The 20479-nt window shown below is 59.4% G+C and overlaps 1 protein-coding gene across 2 annotated transcripts in view; it reads right to left on the bottom strand.

Moving 5' to 3' along the window:
- Positions 1-20479, bottom strand: part of WNT7B (Wnt family member 7B) — a 42153-nt gene that overhangs the window by 6324 nt on the left and 15350 nt on the right. For both annotated transcript variants that reach the window (XM_002743851.7, XM_035273306.3), the window contains exons 2-3: positions 11637-11863; positions 1378-1649 (exon numbers count right to left, since the gene is read on the bottom strand). In XM_002743851.7, coding sequence (XP_002743897.1) covers positions 1378-1649; positions 11637-11863 — 499 coding nt within the window. The remainder of the gene's footprint in view (positions 1-1377; positions 1650-11636; positions 11864-20479) is intronic.

Genomic DNA, 20479 nt, shown 5'->3' with positions numbered 1-20479 from the left:
ATCCATCCATTCACCCATCCATCCATCCATCCACCCACCCACCCATCCACCCATCATCAATCCTGCCATTCATCCATCCACCCATCCACCCATCTATCCATTCATCCATCCATCCATCCACCCACCCATCCACCCATCCACCCATCCATCAATCCTGCCATCCATCCATCCACCCATCCATCCATCTATCCATTTATCCATCCATCCATCCCTCCATCCATCCACCCAGCCATCCACCCATCATCAATCCTGCCATTCATCCACCACCCATCCATTCATCCAACAATAACTTAATGACCACTTGCAAGTAACCGCCACATCTACAAGAGAAAGTCAAACCCTGGCCTGGTATTCAAGACCTGTTCTGTGCCAGGCCCTACTTGCTTCCCAAACCTATGGCCTTCAAGGCTCCACTCTGACACTCCCCTAGACTCCCAGGCCCTCACCGTCCTGGGTGTGACCCCTGCACCCTCATGTGGACCCAGTTCCCATAGCCAGGCCCCTGTGTGACTCCTCTCTGCCCTGCGCTCAGCCCAGCACCTGGTATAGAAGAGGGCAGTGGGTGACTGGTGGCCTCAGCTCTGGTCCCTGGGGCCAAGGGATTCTTCAACTCCTCTTTGCCTGGAAAGGCAAGTCTGTCCCACACCTGAGGAGCACCCTAGGCCCTGCTGCCCTTGGTAGAGCCCCCAGGCCTTGGAGCCAGAGTCGGCGGGCGTTCCACTTGGCTGGCTGCCCTATCTCAGGCCATCTTGCCGCCTTGCGGCTGCTCCTCCCGCGCAGTATCTGAGGCCCTCATCTCCAGCGGGCGGGGCCCAGCTCTCTCTGACTTCTCCCCCAGTGTGTCCCTGCCTGGATTTCCTCCACTGCCACCTCCCCACACCCCCGGCCCGTGCAGGAGCTGCCTGCTCCCCAACAGCTCACAGCGGCCACCTTCCTCAGGCGGCTCCTGCCTCCTGGGGGCATCCCTTCCTTGCTGAGTAAAAGACTGCCTCTGCCAGGAAGTCTTTCCAGGTGTGTTGATGTGACCTCTGGGACCAGGAATGCCAAGGGCAGAGACATGGGCTGTGGCCTGGGACATCCCCCCAGCCGGGGTCCCCAGCTGAGCCCAGCTCACACCCTGCATGGAAATTGGGTCCCTGGGGGCTGTGAGCATGACTTCAGCACTCAGAGCCTCGGCTCTCACATCTCTGGATGGGACAGCCTCCTCCAGGTGTTGGGATGCTCAGAGCCACACACGTGGAGGACCCAGACGGCCCGCCTGCCGCACACCTGCGGGGACTCAACTGCTTCCGCTAGAAGAGGAGCCTGAGGCTCAGAGAGGCCCGCAGGTGATAGCGGCTCCTGCTGACGCCCCCACCAGCCACACCCACACGCTACCTTCCTGCCGGCCTCGTTGTTGTGCAGGTTCATGAGGCGCCGCGCATTCTTCTTGATCTCCCGCGCGTCCACGAAGCGCCGGGAGAAGTCGATGCCGTAGCGCACGTCGGCCGAGCAGCCGCCCCACTTCCAGCCCTCGGCCTGGTTATAGTAACCCTGCTTCTCACGGTCGCAGCCGCAGTTGCTCAGGTTGCCTTGGCTGCAAGCCGCGGTGACAGCGTGCGCTACGCCAGCCGCGGTGATGGCGTATGTGAAGGCAGCCTCGCGGCTCCCTGCGGGGACAGAGAGGTGCAGAAGGTGAGGCCCCCGGGCCCTGGGCGGGGTGGGTTCAGGGGACGGGATGCTGGGCCTCGATCCACCTGCTGTTGGCTGGCTATGTGACCCTGGGCTCATCGCTTGCCCCGTCTGAGCCTCTGACTCACCAAAGTGGGGCTGATGGGAACCACCTCTCAGGGCTGCGGTGGGGGCAGTGCCTGGTATACAGCAGGCTCCAGTGCACCCTGTGACCCGCCCCCCGCCCCCAGCATGCAGTGCCACCTCCAGCTTCTCTTCCTGTTCCCAAGACCCCGGGCAGAAGAGGCCCAGTTTCTCCAGCCCTGGAAGTGAGCAGTGGGGAACCATGGAAGGTTCCCCTCCTCCCATCTGCCAGCCTCCCAGGAGCCCCTCCTCATGGACGGGCATTTGCAATGCCCCCCGTGGAGACCAGGCATGCATGGCTAGTGCAAGCTGGAGCCACAGGGAGCATGGGGGTCCTCGCCCTCACCCCCAGCCAGGACCCAGGCAGAAGTCACACTGCTCAGAAGCTCTTTGTTGCCATCCCCCTCTCTGTCCACCCACCTTCAGTCCATCTCCAGACCCTGGAACCCTTTTCCTCACCTCCTCTCAATACCCCTGCCTGGCCCAGGGGCCCCGGCACTGCCTGGACTCGGGCAGCAATCCTCCCTGCCTCCCTCATCCCCCCAGCCACCAGCTGGCTCACTCCAAGGCAGTCTGGGCAGGGCCGTTACTGGCACCTTCACTGCTCCCCTCTGCCAATAGAGCCAAGCCCACGGCTGGGCTGGGAGGGGAGGGTCCTAGGTCAATGTCTGCTGGCTGCCCCAGGCCTCTGTCCCCATCCTCTGCCTGGAACAATGATTCAGCTGGGCACGGCAGCTCACGCCTGTAGTCCCAGCACTTTGGGAGGCCGAGCCCGGCAGATCACCTGAGGTCAGGAGTTGAGACCAGCCTGACCAACATGGTGAAACCCCATCTATACTAAAAATACAAAAATTCCCCTGGTGTGGTGGCAGATGCCTGTAATCCCAGTTACTCGGGAAGCTGAGGCAGGAGAATCACTTGAACCCGAGAGGCAGAGCTTGCAGTGAGCTGAGATCATGCCACCGCACTCCATCCTGGGCAACAGAGTGAGACTCTGTCTCAAGAAAAAAAAAGAGCACAGAAGGGCCCCCAGTGTGAGTGAGGGCAGCTGGTGCGGGTGTTACCAGGAGGGTGGACAGGGTCAAGTGGAAGGAGTTGTCTCAGCCACAGGTGGCTTAGGTAGCCAGGGATGGCAGGAGGGAGGTGAGGGGCAGGTAGGAACTCTAGCCTGGCACCAAGATGTCCCAGGCTTGCCCAGCCCCCACCTCCCAGGGCCAACTCACTGTGGAACTGAGACTTGTGCTCCTGGCCGAGACCCTCACTCCTCGGGCCTCGGCTTCCCCATTACCACGGGATGAGGCCTAGTGTCTCGGGTTCTTTAAAATCCTCTAGCAGGGGAGCTTTTGTGTGATGGATATTCCTGAAGAATAGGTCAGAGGAGGGCTACTGGGACTGAGGCAGGGGAGGGACGCAGAGTGGGGTGGGGTCCCTGAGGCTGGGACAGTGGGACACAGCTGCCTGGGGAGCTCCTTGGTCACCTGAGCCCCTACCCCACTTTGTCCCCAGGCTCCTCACAGCCTAGAGCTGGATGGGGAAGTTCTGTGCCCCGTCCCCAGTTTACTGATGTAGAGATTGGTGAGGAGACACCCCTGGGCCACACCCGAAGCTCCTGGTGTTATCTGGCCCAGCTGGTGTGGTGCCCATGTCCAGGCTGGGGGCCTTGGTCTAGACAGGCCTCACAGTGGCCATTGGGCACGGGAGCTGGATGAGAAGCTCAGGGCCCAGGTGGGGCCCCACAGTGGTCCCCTGTGATTGTCCACACCCCAGCCTGCCCTGTGACCCCAGCCAGCACTCAGTCATAGGGGCAACTCCCTGCCTAAGCTAGTCTGGCATCTGCATCCCTGACACACACAGAGCTCAGGCTGGGGACATCGGGGTGGAGGCAGGGACTGTGGCATGGGCAGAGAGGCCTCCTGGCCACAGCTTGGCCCCAGTCCCTGCTTGTGCAGCTGAAGGATCAGAAGCCCAGAGCCCTAGCCTGCCTGCCCTGCTGCAGTCCTGGCCTGGACCCCCGGGGCCAAGGGGAGCTCTGGCCAGGGAGGGCTGGGCAGGCTGCCCCACACCCTGCACCTAATCCTGCACCTTAAACGAAGGTGATGCATGCATCTCACAGGGTCCTACGTGGGTGAGCTGAGGCAGCGGCGGGCTCAGGACCAGCAGGAACACGGAAGTGCTGAGTGCGTGTGGGCTGCTTTGTTCATGTTGCCCATCTCTGAGTAGGCCTGGTCCTTGGGCCCCACGGTTCTGGCCTGGTGCAGCCTGAGTGGGTGCTGACTGTGTGTGCATGTGTGCTTGTGCATGCATGTGTGTGAGGGCATGTGTGCGCGTGTGTGAGGGCATGTGTGAGTGTGCATACGCGTGTGCATGTGTGTGTGAGGGTATGTGTGTGTGGACGAGTGTGTGTGTGCGTGCAGGTGTGTGTGCATGTGTCCATGTGTGTGCATGTCTGTGTGCATGTGTCAGGGCATATGTGAGTGTGTGTGTATGTGCTTGTGAGGGCATGTGTGCGTGTGTGCACGTGTGAGGGCGTGTGAGTGTGTGCATGTGTGAGGGCATGTGTGTGTGCATGTGTGCATGTGTCTGAGGGTATGTGTGCGTATGTGTGATGGCATGTGTGTGTTCCCGTGCATGTGTGCATGTTCATGTGTGCGTGTGCGTGCATGTATGCATGTGTGTGATGGTGTGTGCGTGTGTGCATGAGTGTGAGGGCATGTATGAGTGTGTGCATGCGTGTGTGCCAGGTGTACTTCCCTCTTTCTGTATGTCTCTCTACACATCTCTGTCCTTCCCTCTCTGTTTCTCCCTCTCCCTCTGTCCTTCTCTGTCCCTCCGTCTCTGTCCAGCCCCGCCCGCCTTAGGCTGAGTCAGTGTCTCCACACTAAGCTCTTCCCTGCCGTCATCATAAACAGATCATTGGAAAAAGTCATGCCAGGTCCAAACACGCCGGCGCCCGTGCGCCTCAGGCCTTTGTTCCGACCCAGCAGAGGCCCTCACACGCCAAGGGGCCCAGGTGGGAACAGGACCTGGCCCTCCGGGAGCTTTCTCCAAGTCCCAAGGCATGGGGGAGCCCGGAGGCCCCTCCTGTGTCCAGGGTCGCCTGCCCTCAGGAGTGCTCTGGCAAAGCCAGCACCCACCTGTGTGAGGTGGCACAGAGACCCCTTCCTCCCTGGGGCTGCCCCAGGACCTCTTGGCACCTGGATCCTGGCAGGCACTTTCCTGAGAGCCTGGGGGCCACATGGCCTTGGGTGGGTCACATGGTCTCCTTGTGAGCTCAGACTCCCCTTCTGTGATTCGTGGACCACAGGCCCCAAGGTAGCCACAGGCAGGGCCTCAGGATGGGCTCCAGCCATGAATGAAACGATCCTCCTGGAAAGGCGGCAGGAGTCAGGCTGGGTGGTGGCTGAGGGTCAGGCCAGCTGTGCCCCCGTGAGGCAGAGGGAGGGGCCCTACCCACCCTGGGCTCTGTGTCCTGCCTCTGTGGACCAGGGCTTTGGAGCCTTTGCCCATAGAATCCATGTAGGAAGCTCTGTGGGGACTTCCCTGTCCCCATTCTGAGGAGAGACCCAAACCCTGGCAGAGTCCCAGCCAGTCTCAGCCCCTCCTGGGGCAGGTGGGGCACCAAGCCCCCAGGGTACCCGGCTGCAACCAGGGTCACACAGTGGGACCCAGGCAGGTGGGGTCTGTGTCCTTGGCAGTGGCCTTTCTGTGGCCAGACCCCATCCCCACCCCACTCTTGTCCCGTCTGTCAGGGCCCTGCCCAGGAGGATGGAAAATTCCTAACTTGGATGAGTTCCAGGTGGCCTTAGAGGGGCCATGTGGAAGGATCTGGGACCGGAGGACCAGCCACCGCCCAGCCCACAGGGGCTCCGTGCCACCCCAGGAAGGGCCATAGCCCCTCAGGTTCCATCCTCCTGGGCTGCAGTGCGCTGCCTTCCTGGGGAGGGGTGACCCTGGCTCATCCCACCGGAGTCAGGCGTGGGCTTAGGCAGCTTCACCACCAGGAAAGTCTTTCTGACTGTGACCTCCAAGGCCCCCGGTGTCCCTACAGTCCTGGATGCCTGGCCCCTGAGCCTCAGAAATGTCTGTGGTGCTGTCTTGGGCTGGGTCCGTGATGAGGGTGGAGGTGGGAAGTGACCAGGGTCCTCAGCCTGGGGCCTGCAGACCACCAGGGTGTGGCCAGCTCGAGACTGGGCCCAGCAGGCATTGCCTCCCAGCCTGGCCCCATTGGCCTGTGCTCACTCATTATGTCCTGGGTGCAAATGCTAGCCTGGTATACAGCAGGCACTCAATGAATGCAGGCTGAAGAACAACGAGGCCTGATGAAGGTACTGCCCTCCCATCCCGGCTCTGGCTCTCCCCCAGAAACAGCTGGTCAGTGACCCTTGCCTTCAGACTGCCTCACCCCACACTGGAGGACAGTGTCCTGGGAGTGATGGTCAGATCCAGGTTCAAATGTCCCCTCTGTCCCTAACCAGATGACTCGGGGCTACTGTCTCCTAACCTCTACGGGTGCAGCACCACTTGATGGAAGTCTCACGAGAGCCGCAGGTGTCAGCAGAAATCTTCCAGTAGCCACATTCAGAAAAGTGAAAATAATTTTGGTGACCTTTTTTTTTGAGACAGTTTCACATTGCACTGCCCGGGCTGGAGGCAACGGCGCGATCTCGGCTCACTGCAACCTCCGCCTTCCAGGTTTAAGCAATTCTCCTGCCTCAGCCTCCCGAGTAGCTGCAATTAAGGTATGCAACACCACACCCAGCTAATTTTGTATTTTTAGTAGAGACGGGGTTTCACCATGTTGACCAGGATGGTCTCGATCTCTTGACCTCGTGATCCACCCGACTCGGCCTCCCAAAGTGCTGGGATTACAGGCATGAGCCACTGCGCCCAGCTATTGAAGTTAATTTTGATAGTATATTTTATTTAACCAATATATCGAAAATCTTACCATCTCAATATGTAATCAGTGGAAGAGTTAGTTATTCAAGAGATACTGTCCTTGCTTTTGGGGTTTGAGTCTTCAAAATCCATGTGTATCTTGGATTTTGATCTATACCTACGGCACAGCTCGGTTGGTACACACCATATTGCAGACACTTCCCTGCCAGAGTGGCCTGGGGCCACCAGAATGAATGAATGAACAGCACAGCCCTCGAGGCCTTGTCCTTGCTGGGGGTCAGGGGGTCCCTGGGCCCGGACTGCAAAGCCCTACAGGGCCGCAGATGCACCTGGCCTGGAGTCACCCTTTGTGCCCACCGCCCCTGGCCTCTCAGACACCCCAACATGGGTCCCTTGGTCCCTCAGACTGTCCAGCAGCCAAGAGCCCTTGCTGAGCCCATGCTGTGCGAAGCCCAGAAGACACTCCCTATGCAGAGCTCACCCCCGGTGACAGCTGTGCTGGTGTCCCGGGCCACTCACATGAGCATGGATTAGGGGCAGTCCCTATGCCTGGTCATGTCTTTGGCCGGCACATGATAGGCAGGACTCAGTGTTCCCTGGCAGCTTGAGGGTGGGGCTGGGGGGCCTGAGATCACGTAGCCACTGCCCCAGGCACAGGCCAGTGGTCCTGGAGGACTCTGGGTTCCAGCGGGGGTGGCAATGTGCTTGGAAGGAAATGACCCACAGAGGGAAGGCTCTCACCTGCTCAGAACCTCCTGTGCCTCCTGGGCCCTCCAGAGCTTCACCAGTGCTCCAGCCCTGCCCCCACCCTCCAGCCTCTCCTGTTAGTCCTGGAAGTTATTGTCATTCCTGATAAATGCTCTCAGTTTTCTAGCCCCGGGGCCTCAGCACACGCTGTTCCACCCCCCTGGCGCCCCCCGCTTCCCTTTGCTCACCTCCAGGCTGGCCTGGCTCACCTCCTTCAGGAAGTCCTTGCTGACAACCCCAATTTGACAATGGCACCTGTTAGAAACTGCCTTGCATCTGGACACGGTGGCTCACACCCATAATCCCAGCGCTTTGGGAGGCCGAGGTGGGCAGATCAAGAGGTCAAGAGATAGAAACCAGCCTGGGGCCAACACAGTGAAACCCCGTCTCTACTAAAAATACAAAAGTTAGCTGGGTGTGGAGCCATGCACCTGTAGTCCCAGCTACTCAGGAGGCTGAGGCAGGAGAATTGCTTGAACTGGGGAGGCAGAGGTTGCAGTGAGCCGAGATGGTGCCAACTGCACTCCAGCCTGGTGAGACTCCATCTCAAAAAAAAAAAAGAAACTCCCTGCCTTGCTTGGGGGCCTCAGGTTTCCAACAGACTTTCCTGGGATACAAGGTTCTCCTGACACTCAGGCCGCCCCTTTGTTCTTCTCCCCCTGCCATGGCAGAAGACTGCTCAGCTGGGGACAGTCACCGTTAAGCTTACTTCCAGTCAACAGAAGAGGTAAGTTAGGGGCCTGGGTGAGCCACAAGCCTCTCTCGACACATGAGGCTCAGGAGGCCTGCAGGCATAAGGGAGACCCCAGCAGTGGAGGGGAGCCTAGTGGGAGCCTTGAGCCTCTGAGGGGAGCGGAGCGACTGGGACCCAGGACCCAGGGCAGAGCGGCACAGGGTCGTCAGAAGAAACGTGTCTAATGAGTGGAAGCGAGCACATCACCCCAGACACACACAAGCACCCACACCAGGTGATGGAAAAGGGACTGGAATTTGCACAGGGAGTTGACCTGCCCTTTTAAGGGTGCCCTTTCAGCTCTCTAGATTTAGGCACAGCCCAAGGCCAAGGCCTGAAAGGGGCTGTCCCACCCACGCAGGCCAGGTCTCCTCTCGGAGCCAATCATTAATTGGCACCGCTTGAGCGGCTGTTCCCACGAGTGTCCCGGCAGCCTGCCAGCTTACGGCCCAGCTCCCAGCCCGTGCCAGGGCACCCAGCTGGCCTTGGACATGGCTGCCCTCCCTGATCAGGCCCTCTTCCTGCTCATGACTCCCCACAGCTGAGCCCTGGAAGGGGAACGGGGCCTGGCATGCTTGGGGAGGAGGAGCCACATACGCCTGAAGCTCTGGTTTTCAGAAGGGATTCGGGGAACCAGGGTGAACATGGGAGGCAGCCACTCACACTCCAGGCTAAGAAGTTAACATTATCCCGAGGCCATAGGGAGCTATTGAAGGTTTTGCAGGAAGAGCTTCTGTTTAACTCAGCAATGAGGGCTGGTGTGGGCAGGAGGCAGTGACAGCTGCCAGGGGACGGCCAGAGACGCACACCCTGCCTCGGCCATGGGGCAGAGCCCTGGGGTGTGCAGGGCAATGACACCGGGTTTCTGCTGAGATAACTGGCCGGGGGAAGGCTGGGGACGGGAGAGTCAAGTAACGGGGTGCTGAGTGTGCCAGGCCAGAGGTTTGCATGGGTTGAGAGGAATGGAAGCTTCGGGCAGGAGTGAGGCCGTAGCTGAGAGGCCAGACACTCAGGCCGCCAAGGGGGCCAAGGGGCCAAGGTGCACCTGGAGGAGCCAGCACTGCCCAGCTGGGACTGGGCAGAGAAAGGGCAGCCAGAGGGATAGGAGGAAGCACAGGCTACAAGCCGGGGCCCAGAAATCAGGGAAGATGGGGGACAGTCGGCACCAGGAAGGTCAGAGGGCCCAGGCCAAGAGCGGGGGGGGCGGGGGCGGTGATCAAGGGTGTGAGATGAGGATGGTGGGTGTGGGTTTGCCTCCCAGACGCTCGGGAATGTAAGGGGGTGTCAGGCGGGATCCATAGCAGCAGAGCCTGAGACGGGAGGTAGCGCTCCCAGGATGGAGAGACAGAACGGGACACACAGCTAAGCAGGACACCAGTCGTATAGCCGCAGCCTGATCCCAGGCGAGCTCGGGGACCCCACAGAGACACCCAGGGTGGCCCTATGTCCCTCACCCGGTGTCTCATGCCCAAATAAAGTCCAATCTGCCAGCCCTCAGTGGAGGTGCAGGGCATTTCCACATCTGCCCCTTCCCAGCGAGGAGAGGCGGTGAGGATTAGCAGTAGCGGCGAGGGACACCTGACCTCAGTTCCACCACGACTCCCTGGGGGCAGGGGCACTCACAGCTTCCTCCGAGCCCGAGAGCTCAGCGAGGAGGGGCCGGGCAGGCAGATGGGCCCTGGCATAAGTGAGTACTATGCCAACGCCCTCCCTACTGGGTGGATGGGCAGCCCCGCCTGCCACAGCTGGCACCTGCAGGGAGGGAGCTGCACTTGGGTGGTGGGGCCCCAGGGAGCAGGCGGTGCCACCCTCCTCGCTGTGCCAGGCGCCACCCACGGGCTGCTCACCACAAAGGGGCCCCCGGGGGCTTTCCCCTGCGCCACCCCCAGCCCCACACCAGCGTTCCAAGCCCTGCAGAACCTAGCTCTGGCCTGTGTCCCAGCAGCTGCGGCTCTGCTCAGCTCTGGGATCAGAAGGACAAGTTATGCCCATGGGCTGGGCACCCCTGCAAGCCTGGCACTGTGCCCAAGTCATCCCCCCTTCTCTGCCCCTCACCACAGCCTGGAGGCCAGGGCACATCACTAGCCCCACTCTCATGCACACAACACGGTTTATTGAGTATGCAGGAGAGCTTCAGGGACCCAGGCTCGGAGCTCACGTCACCAGTGGGAAAGCTGAGACCCTGAGCTCAAGGTCACACAGCTGGATTCAAACCCAGGTCAGCCTCCAAAGATCACTTCTTTTTTTGAGACAGAGTCTTACTCTGTCACCCACGCTGGAGTGCAGTGGCTCGATCTCAGCTCACTGCAACCTCCCTCTGCCTCCCAGGTTCAAGCAGTTCTCCTGCCTCAGCCTCCCACATAGCTGGGATTACAGGCACTCGCCATCATGCCCAACTAATTTTTTGTATTTTTAATAGAGGTGATATTTCACCATGTTGGCCAGGCTGGTCTCGAACTCCTGACCTAACAGGTGATCCACCTGCCTCAGCCTCCCAAAAGTGCTGGGATTACAGGTATGAGCCACCACATCTGGCCCTAAAACCATTTTTTAAAGCCCTTCTCTGGGTCTCAGTCTCCTTGTCTGTAAAATGGGCATGATGGAGCCTTACCCCAAGGCTGTGAGGACAGGGAGGGGTTGTGGCCTCAGGCACTGTGCACAGTCAGCAGGGATCTTGCCAGCCCACCTGGCAGGTTTTGGTGCTTGCCTGGTGTCTACTAAACCAGACGCCCACCCCCTCCACAGCCCAGACTCCTTGTCCGCATCCCCACCCATTTGCCCTGCCCTCCAACCTCGGATTCCCCGTGCCGCGTGTGTCATGCATGCTGAAGGATCCTGCACAGCTCACGTGGCTCTCTCTACTTGGAAGCCCCTCCAGTCTTGGAATCCACAGCATTCATCCTGCCCCTCCTGTGCCCCGACTACCTGCCCCATGCAGGAAGTGTCAATATTCCCTACTCTCCTCTGCCCCGACTACCTACCCCATGCAGGAAGTGTCAATATTCCCTACTCTCCTCTGCCCCGACTACCTGCCCCATGCAGGAAGTGTCAATATTCCCTACTCTCCTCTGCCCCGACTACCTGCCCCATGCAGGAAGTGTCAATATTCCCTACTGTCCAGATACAGGAACAGAGATGTCGCCAGAAGAGGCAAAGTGCCTCTCTCTACACAGCTTCTAGACAGCGGCAGAGTGGGCCCCAACCACTGCATGCCACTGCCAGCACCGCCACACCACCAGCCTGCAGGCCCACATCCACGTCAGACGATGTCCCCCGGCCCCGAGCAAGGACCCTCATCTGCACACACAGCCTGGCTCCCATCGAGGCCTCCCCTGTCCCACACACGGCGGTGCCCTGGAGGGAAGCCAAAGAAGTTGCCAGTGGGAGGCTGGCATCAGTGGATGGCCTGGCCCCCTGCGCTGGCCGTGATGGCTGGGCCCCTTGAGCCCAGAGGCGCCCTTACCTACTCGGAGCTCTTGCCCGAAGACGGTCTTCTCGCCAAGGGCAGAGCAGTTCCAGCGTCCAAAACGGAACTGGTACTGGCACTCATTGATGCCCATCTGTGCCCCCTCCCCAATCACAATGATGGCATCGGGTCGGCTCTGGCAGATGGCACGCTGCCGCGGGGCGAGGCCAGGAATCTTGTTGCAGATAATGTTGGCTCCCAGGGCCACCACGGATGACAATGCTCTGTGGAGGAGAAGAGACAGAGGCCGTGAGATGGTGGTGGCCAGCACCCCTCCACGCACCCACACCTTTCCCAAGCCCTGCACTAGCCCCACCCACCAGGGATATCCCCGCCCACCAGGAGTAGCCCCACCCACCAGGTCTAGCCCCGCCCACAAGGCTAGCCTGCCCACCAGGGCACTAGCAGATCCCTACCCTCAGAGGCCATTTCCCATCAGCTCCACGAGGGACCCCCGGTGACCACACATGTCACCCCAACTCACACGTGAGACCCCAGCCACACACGCCCCAGGCCTCTGAGCCTCAGAATGCGAGAATCACGCAATCACAAGTCCCATGGCTCTCCAGGCCGCTGAATCAGATAATTGGAAGGCAGCCCCTTCCAATTAGAGAGAACCGTGCTTGAGATATGGCAGCCACCAACTTGGGACTGTCTGCAGCTGCCTCCAAGCAGCAGAACCCAACTCCGAGACCACCGGGGTTTTCCCTCCATTTGTAGATACCCTGATGGCCCCTCCATGGCAAATGGGCCAGGCAGGACACTGAGCAGGCAGACAGCCAAGCCCACCCAGTACCAACTCCAGCACCAGCCAACCTTGAGAGCCTCAGTTTCCACACCCATGAAATGGAGGTATAAAACACCCATCCCCCCACCCACCCACCCACAGGCTCAGACGACCACAGGGAGAAAGGCTGCACCGTGAATTCTCTCCTGTTGGGGTGACTGGGTGAGCGCAGAGAAAGAAATCAGGCCTGCAACAAATTGAGCACCTACTGTGTGCTGGGCTCGGCAGGGGCCTTATTGCAATACTGTAGCCTCGCAGTGGTCCCCTGAGGAGGCCTTTGTCAATAATCTCCTGGCAGCTCTCAGGACCGGAAGCCCTAGACAGGAAGCCACAGGCCACATTCACTCTACCTGAAGTGTTATCAGTGGGGTTGCTTTTTGTTGTTTTGGGGCAGTCTCGGAGTCTTGCTTTGTCGCCCAGGCTGGAGTACAGTGGTGTGATCTCCGCTCCCTGTAACCCCCACATCCCAGGTTCAAGACAGCCTCTTGCCTCAGCCTCCCCAGTAGCTGGACTACACCCGGCTAATTTTTGTATTTTTAGTAGAGACAGGGTTTCAACCATGTTGGCCAGGCTGGTCTCAAACCCCTGACCTCAGGGGATCCGCCCGCCTCAGCCTCCCAAAGTGCTGGGATTACAGGTATGAGCCGTTGCGCCTGGCTTTATGTGTTTATTTAATGAGGTGAGATTCCCATAACATAAAATGGGCCATTTTGAAGTGCGGGGTTCTGTGGTACTTAATACGTTCAGTGTTGTGCGACCTCCACCTCCATCAGGTTCCCAGATATTTCCCCCACCCCAAGAGGAAACTGTACCCATCAGTCCCTCCCCGTCCTCCCCTCCCTGACCCCGGCAACCACCAGTCTGCTTTCTGTTCCCATGGATTTTCCTATCAATGGAAACATTCGTTATGTGACCTTTGGTGTCCGGCTCCTTTCACTTAGCGTCATGTTTTCAAGGGTCATCCACGCGGTAACATGCAGTGCTTCATCAGTGCTTCATTCCTCTGCGAGCCTGAGTGATAGTCCACCGCGTGGCTAGACCACGTTTTGTGTATCCATTCATGGCTGGTGGACATTTGGGCTGTTTCCACCTCTGGACTACTGTGAGCCATGCTGCCACGAACATGCGGGCGCAGGTTTTTGTCTGAGCCTCTGTTTTCAGCCGCTGGGGCATGGACCTAGTCGCTGGGTAGGGTGGTCATTTTGCTTTTGAGGACTTGCCGGACTGCCCTCCACCGAAGCCGCACCAGTCATCTGGCTTTATACACCCACGAAGGGACGGTGAGCTGGAAGGAGGCGGGCGGCCGGTTTTAGGCCAACCTGCAGGCAACGGTTGCGTTTCAGCACAGCACTGGGCTTCAAAACAACAGATCAGGCCTGTTTAGCCCGGGAGCAAGATGTGGTAGTTGGGGGGACCACCGGGGGCTCCCTGAAGCTGATGCCCATGGCCCTGGGCGCCTAGTGTGCTAGGGACCTTTCTTCTACCTACTGCCCGCTTGCCCTTTTCTTGAAAGAAACAAGTCAGTGATTTTCCAGGGCAGCGACACCCACAGCCAGCTGGAAAGTCCCCGGGTGGCCTGACAGCACGTGCTGCAGCCGGGCGACACTCAATCCCCGAGGCCCGCCCGGCTTGCCCGCTAATCTGGCCAAGGCCTCCCTGGGTCTCCCACGGGCACAATGGGCAGAAAAGCCCCAGGCTGGCATTGAGGAAGAGCATCTGGATGGGTGGGGCTGTGATCGGGTTGGAATCTGGGGAATTCAGCCCAAAGTAATTGTAGATCCTTGGAAAACCGAGCTGGGGAAATGAGACGGATGGGAACCCTGCCAGGCACCCGGCTTGGCGTGGGGTAGAGCCTGCCTCAGTCCTGGCCTGAGGGATACTCTCCAGGCCCAGATTCTCCCAGCAGGCTCAGGGCTGAGAAGTCCCCATTACCTGGAGTAGGTGCCCTTGCTGGGGGGACCCTGATGGGAATTAGTGTGGGCCCCGGGGGCAGCAACGAATCATTGCGATGGCCAAAGCCCTGGCCTCCTGCCTCCAGGCAGCTGTCCACCACTGGCCCTGCCAGCACCCGGATCTGACCACATCAATCCTCTGCTCAAAGCCCATCCGTAGCCCCCCATTGCCCAGGGAACTATCCAAGCCCCCGTGCCTGGAACCAGAGGCCTCTTGGGATCTGGCCTCGGATGACCCTACCTCCCCGCTGTGTCTGCTGGGCCCTCTCCTGGGTGCTTCCCCTTCTCTGTTTTTCTGTCTGACATATTCCATTTCCCTTTCAGCACCCCAGTGAAAGCCCCCTGGGCTCAAACTCCCATTCCCTGGCACTGAGGAGGAGCACGGTGGGCGCTTGTTTTGCTGGGTGGACTCATCCTGCCGTCTCACAGTCACTGTTCCGTGCCCGGCTTCCCCCTCAGGCAGTGGCCCCTCCAGGACAGTGTTGAGTCTGTGCTCAGTCAGGACGCAGGGCTGCCTGCTGTGGTCATCCTGAGTGTTTGTGGAATCGATCAATGAATACACGGACGTGTCAGCATCTAAGAGCCACCTGTGAAAGAACTCAGCTCACTGAAAAGACGAACAGCCCGGTATCGAGCAGAGCGCTCTCGGAGGAAGACAAGACACGCGGCCAACAAGCTCTTGAAAAGTTGCTCGACCTCCAGAATCACTGGGGGGTGCAAACCAAAACCAGGAGGGCAAGGACATCAAAAAAGAAGGAAAGAACAGAACAAGTGTTGCCAAGACTGCGGAGAATCGGAAACCCCCACGCATTGACAATAGAAGCAGAAACCCGTGCAGCCACGGTGGCCGACGGGGCGGCAGTCCTTCGGCAAGTTAAACCTGGCGTTGCCCGACGGTTCCACCCCTTGTATTCACATGAACAGAAGACAGGTGCTTAGACTAAAGTTCGCACACAAATGTTCATAGTAGCACTAGTCACAATAGCCAGAGGCCGAAAGAAACTCTAACGTCCAGCAGCTGAGTGGACAGGCACGTGTGGTCCATCTATACAATGGAATATTACGCGGCCACCAAAAGGAACGAAGCACTGAGTTACGCTACAGTGTGGGGGAACCTCAACAGCACGGTGTGAAGTGAAGGAAGCTAGACCCCAAAACCACATACTGTGTGGATAGGAAATTTCCAGACTCGGCAAATCCATGGAGACAGAAAGTAGAAAGGTGATTGCCAGGGCTGGGAGGAGGAACGGGGAGTGGCCGATAATGGGTGTGGAATTTCCATCTGGGGTGATGGAAAGTTCTGGAACTGGGGTAGTGGTTGCATCACATTGTGAATGGACTAAATGCCCCTGAACTGTTCACTTTAAAATAAAGCGGTATATTTTATTTTATGTATTTTGACCACGATTTCAGAAAAGTCCATCCATACACAGGACTCACGCACTCAGTGAAGATGAGGACCCAGCTGAAGGGGATGCTGGAGGCCCACCCCGCAACGCCCTGCTTGCTCTCCTGCACACTTACCCGGGGTGTGTGGGACCGACGGAGTGGGGAACTAGAGCCCCCAGCAGCCCCCTGCGTGCCCGTGCACACGTTAACGAGGAAGGGAGGGCATCGGGGAACAGAATATAGGCTCGTGCACTGTGTTTTCTGCCGGGAGTATAAATAGTCAGATGTGGTTGGTAATTCAGAAATAATTGCAAAAGCATCTCCCTTACCCAGTGGGGGCGTTTGTGTTTCCGCTAATGCTCCGGTTCTGAGGGTCAACTCTGGGCCACCTCACCTGTGTATCATTTAACCTTCACCTTGTTAGGTGAGTGGTGCCTTCCCCGTTCTGCAGGTGTGCAGACTGGAGCTCCCAGAGGCCAGGGAACCTGCCGGGGGCTGCACAGCCGGGCTGGGAGCCCGACTCTGAGTCCAGAACTCAGGCAGAAGAAGGAGTGCCACGTGGTAAGTGTGCAGCACACGCTAGAACAGGGCCTGGGGTGGCTTTTTATTCTCAAAACAGCTTAAGTTCTTCCTCTGCTTAAAATCCTTCATGCCACACACCCACTGACTCCAGGCACATAGGTGGCTCCCATGCAGCTGCTGTCCCTGCCCTGACCCTGCTGCCCTGGGCACTGTCTGCTCTGACCCCTGCCCTCCCTGAGCCAGCCTGGCCCTGCCACACTCCAGGCCTGGCCCATGCCATTCCTTCTGCCTGGAGGGGAGGGGGCTGGAGATGGGAGTGACTGGGACTGGCCTTCCTTAGGAAACGGTGGGCGTGGGAAGTGGAGTAATAATATCTCCCAGCTAAATAGCTGGCGACTCGGAGGAGGCCAGAGAACCACACAGGTAGCGTGCTGGGGCCACCGGGGAGCGCGGGCCGGCATGGGCACCCTCAACAAGGCCTGTGGGTGGACTCAGCTTCACTCCCAGTTCTCAGCTGCTTGCCTGGGTGCCCAGGGGAGGTTGACCAGGGAGGTTCTGAGTGACAGTGAGTGCAGAGATTCTGGGAGGGGGACATTTACATTTCAGTCACTGACCTTTTCTATGGAAAATTCTGCCCCCAGCTCATCCCCCTGCACTGAATGGGGCCTCAGGACACAGGTGAGATGGCAGGTGGGATGCAAGTCTGGAACATCTCCGTGCCCCAGGCGGGCCCAGTCCACTGCAGGGTGTTGTGGGGGGGGGGTGCTTATGGGAGAAGACTTTGGCCCTCCAGACCAGAAGCTTTCCCCTCATTCCCCAGGGACTGTGGGTCGGACTATTCAGTCTCAGGCGAGTGGCCAGCAGAGGCCCGGAAGCTCCCTGAGTTGCATCCTGGCTGGGCTTTGTGCAAGGAGGGGCTGCAGCCGGGTAGTGGGACGACCTGGCTCTTTGGCAGAGCGGCCCCAAGGGAGGGGGCTGCCTCCAGGAGGAGGTGGCTGTGGTGGGGGTGAGGGGAGCTAGACCCCCAAACCACATACTGTGTGGTTTCATGGAGATGAAATGTCCAGACTAGGCAAATCCAGCCCCTTCAACCACTGCCCGGTGACAGATGGGAGCAGAAGTGGCCAAGAGGCAGGTCCTTGGCTGCAGCATTAACAGGAACCAGGCCAGGCCCGCAGCCCTGGGGTGCCTGAGTCTGCATCTTCCTAGCTGTGGGGCTCAGGCAAGTTTCTTAACTGTGCCTCAGTTTCCCCTTCTGTAAAATGGAAGCAATAACAGCCCGATACATCTCAGAGCCGCTGGGAGGGCCCATCACTTGGTGTCCACAGCACAGGCTGCTGGGCTGCAGTGAAAGCCCTCATTATTAACCCTTGAGGCCTGAGACTGGGGAGCCCATTGGTGAGCTCATTCACTGGATGCACAGTCTCTGACCCCCAGGATCCAGCCTCCCCCTGGAGACCAGGGAGCAGCTTCACCTACGGGGCCCCAGGCCTGAGACCAGCAATTGTGAAGCCACTGGGTATCCACGTCAGCCACTACCTGCACCACTGATGGTCCATTCGCGGATCAGTCCTTCCCTGCGACCCAGTAATCTCTCTCCTGTGCCCAGGATAGACCCATGTGCTTGTGATCGCCCAGAGATATGCACGTGGGGGAACAAATGGGGAACAACCCAGGTGTCTGTCAACAGGAGGATGGCTACATAAAGTGTGGTCCATGCACGTGGCGTGCCACTACTGGCGAGGAAACCGCTGACACTCGTCAACACGATGGCCTCACCGACGGCATAGTGTGGGAACGGAGCCAGGCAAGAGGATGTGTGGGTTCCAGCACTTAGAAGAATCTCCGGGACAAGCCCACCTCATCTGGGAGACGGAAATCAGAACAGTTACCCTTGGGTGGGTGGCATGACTGAGGCAGGCAGAGGGAGCCTGCCAGGATGGCGGAATGTTCTATGTCCCGAGACAGGTGGTGAGTACGTGGGTGCACACGTGTGTGAAAGCGCATCAAGCTGTCCACTGGAGATTTCTGCATTTTACGTACGCTGTATCTCAGCATAAACGTCAAGTGTAATAATATGTGACTTTATTGAAATGGAGCAATAACAAGGCAGGAATGGAAACCCCAACCTTCTTATAATAATTAAAATACAGAAAACAGGCTGGGCGTGATGGCTCACGCCTGTAACTGCAGCTACTTGGGAGGCCCTTGTCACTCAGACTGTTACAGGTCAGTCGAAGCCAGCTCACACCGCACTTCACATTGGGTTGAGAAAATGCCTGCTGTCCATGCCAGGGCCTGGCACTTAAAGCAGGGGGACAGGTGGTGAGGACTGTGGGGGTGAAACCACCCAAAGTAGCCCATGAGAGGGCACACCTCCCTGCCAGCGACAGGACAAGCTGTGTCTTTCTGGTGATGAAGCCTGGGAGAAATTAGGCTATGCGGTGACACAGATGTGGGCTCGTGTCCCGAGGAGGCCTGGGAGCCAGGCACCTCCACCTCAGTATCCCGTTTCTCCTCCACATTCCCAAAAACAGACCCCACAAACCACAGTCCAGCTCCGTTTGGCCCTGGAGGGCGAGCAGCCCCACAGCAGCAGAGCCTCCCATCTGGCCGAAGCCCCGCTTCCCGCCTCACTGTGGACGGACACCAGCGCCCAACACAGCACCCAGGCAGTCCTAGTGCTGCCCACCCCAGCCAGTTTCAGGGTGGAAGCAGCCCCTGTCCAGCCATTGAGAGCGTTCCCGGGAAGGACCAGGGCGGCTCTCCGGGGAAGACATGGGATCTGACTTCTTCCTGGAACCCAGCTGGAGTCTGCCCGGGTCTCAGCATCCCAGAGGCCACAGAGCCGCAGGAGCCAGAAGCAGGAACCCTGGGGCCATCTGCCCTCCCCTCCCAGATAACAGGCACCTCCCTCAAAAAGCTCATCGGAGGTCAGAAAGGCTTTCCCCCTGCATGCCTTGCTCTCCCCCCAGGGCACTAACCATCCTGCTCCCCCCACCATCCTGACCCCCCCATCCTGCCCCCCAACCATCCTGCCCCCCACCATCCTGTCCCCCCACCATCCTGTCCCCCCACCATCCTGCTCCCCCACCATCCTGCTCCCCCATCCTGCCCCCATCCTGCCCCCACCATCCTGCTCCCCCACCATCCTGCTCCCCCCATCCTGCCCCCCACCATCCTGCCCCCATCCTGCCCCCCACCATCCTGTCCCCCCATCCTGCCCCCCCACCATCCTGCCCCTGACATGGGCCTACCCCACCCTGATACCAGCAGGATAGTAGCTTCGGGGCCTGCCTGAGCCTCCTCCCAGCCCCAGCCCCAGCCCAGGCCACTTTGGCCAGGTGGTCCCCTCAGCCCTCACTCTTGCCCACACCCTTTGCTGCTCCGTTCCTCCTTTGTGACATGCTGGCCCCGACCTGCTGATCCCTCCGCCGCAGAGCCCCCTCCTTGGGGAGGCGTTCCCGCCCACCAGCCCCTCTGGGAGCACCCAGACTGTGCTTGACGTGTCAGGCTGTCCTAAGGCCACTGTGTCAGTGGCAGACTGCCCAGGGCAAGGGTCCCCAGCATTGCCCAACACCTGGCCAGGCTGAGTGCTCACCTTGAGCCCCAGGGGGAGGAGCATGGGCAGCCCCCTCCCCAGCTCTCTGGGTGGTAGGGACAGGCTGGCTCAACCTAGGCCTGGTCTCTGGCTTCCCTCCCAGCCCTCGGCCCTGGCTGCCTGGCTGCCCCGGGCTCCTGCAGCCCACGCTCCTGGCCTGGGGCACTTTGTAATTCTTCCTTCTCGGGCATCTTCTGGCAAAAATATTTGAAGAATGTTCCAGTTATCTGTGATCAGCCAGGGAGGCGGGTCTGGGTCCACCTATCCAGGAAGTAACTCGAAGATCCCCGGGGGGGGGGGGTGGCACCTGGCCCCCAAGCCCACCCAGAGCCAAGTCCTCGCCAGCTTCTTCCTCAGGTGGGCAGGGGGCTGGCCCTGAATTCTCCATCCACACTGAGGCTCTTCTATGGCTTAGGAGCCCAGCAGGGTTCCTTGGGGCCGAGTATGGGGCAGGGTGCTCCACTCACACCTGCCTCATAACGCCTGGCCCCACCTCGGCTCCGGTTCTGCCCTCAGAGGAGGCTGGAGGGGGCGAGTTGCAGCCCAGAGCTGGGCGCACCGGTGGAAGGGAACCAGAGAATGAATAGGA

Source organism: Callithrix jacchus, chromosome 1 (assembly GCF_049354715.1).
Source record: "Callithrix jacchus isolate 240 chromosome 1, calJac240_pri, whole genome shotgun sequence".
NCBI lineage: Eukaryota > Metazoa > Chordata > Mammalia > Primates > Cebidae > Callithrix > Callithrix jacchus.
The sequence above is the reverse complement of the archived record's forward strand: the minus strand, read 5'-3'. Positions and strand labels throughout refer to the sequence as shown.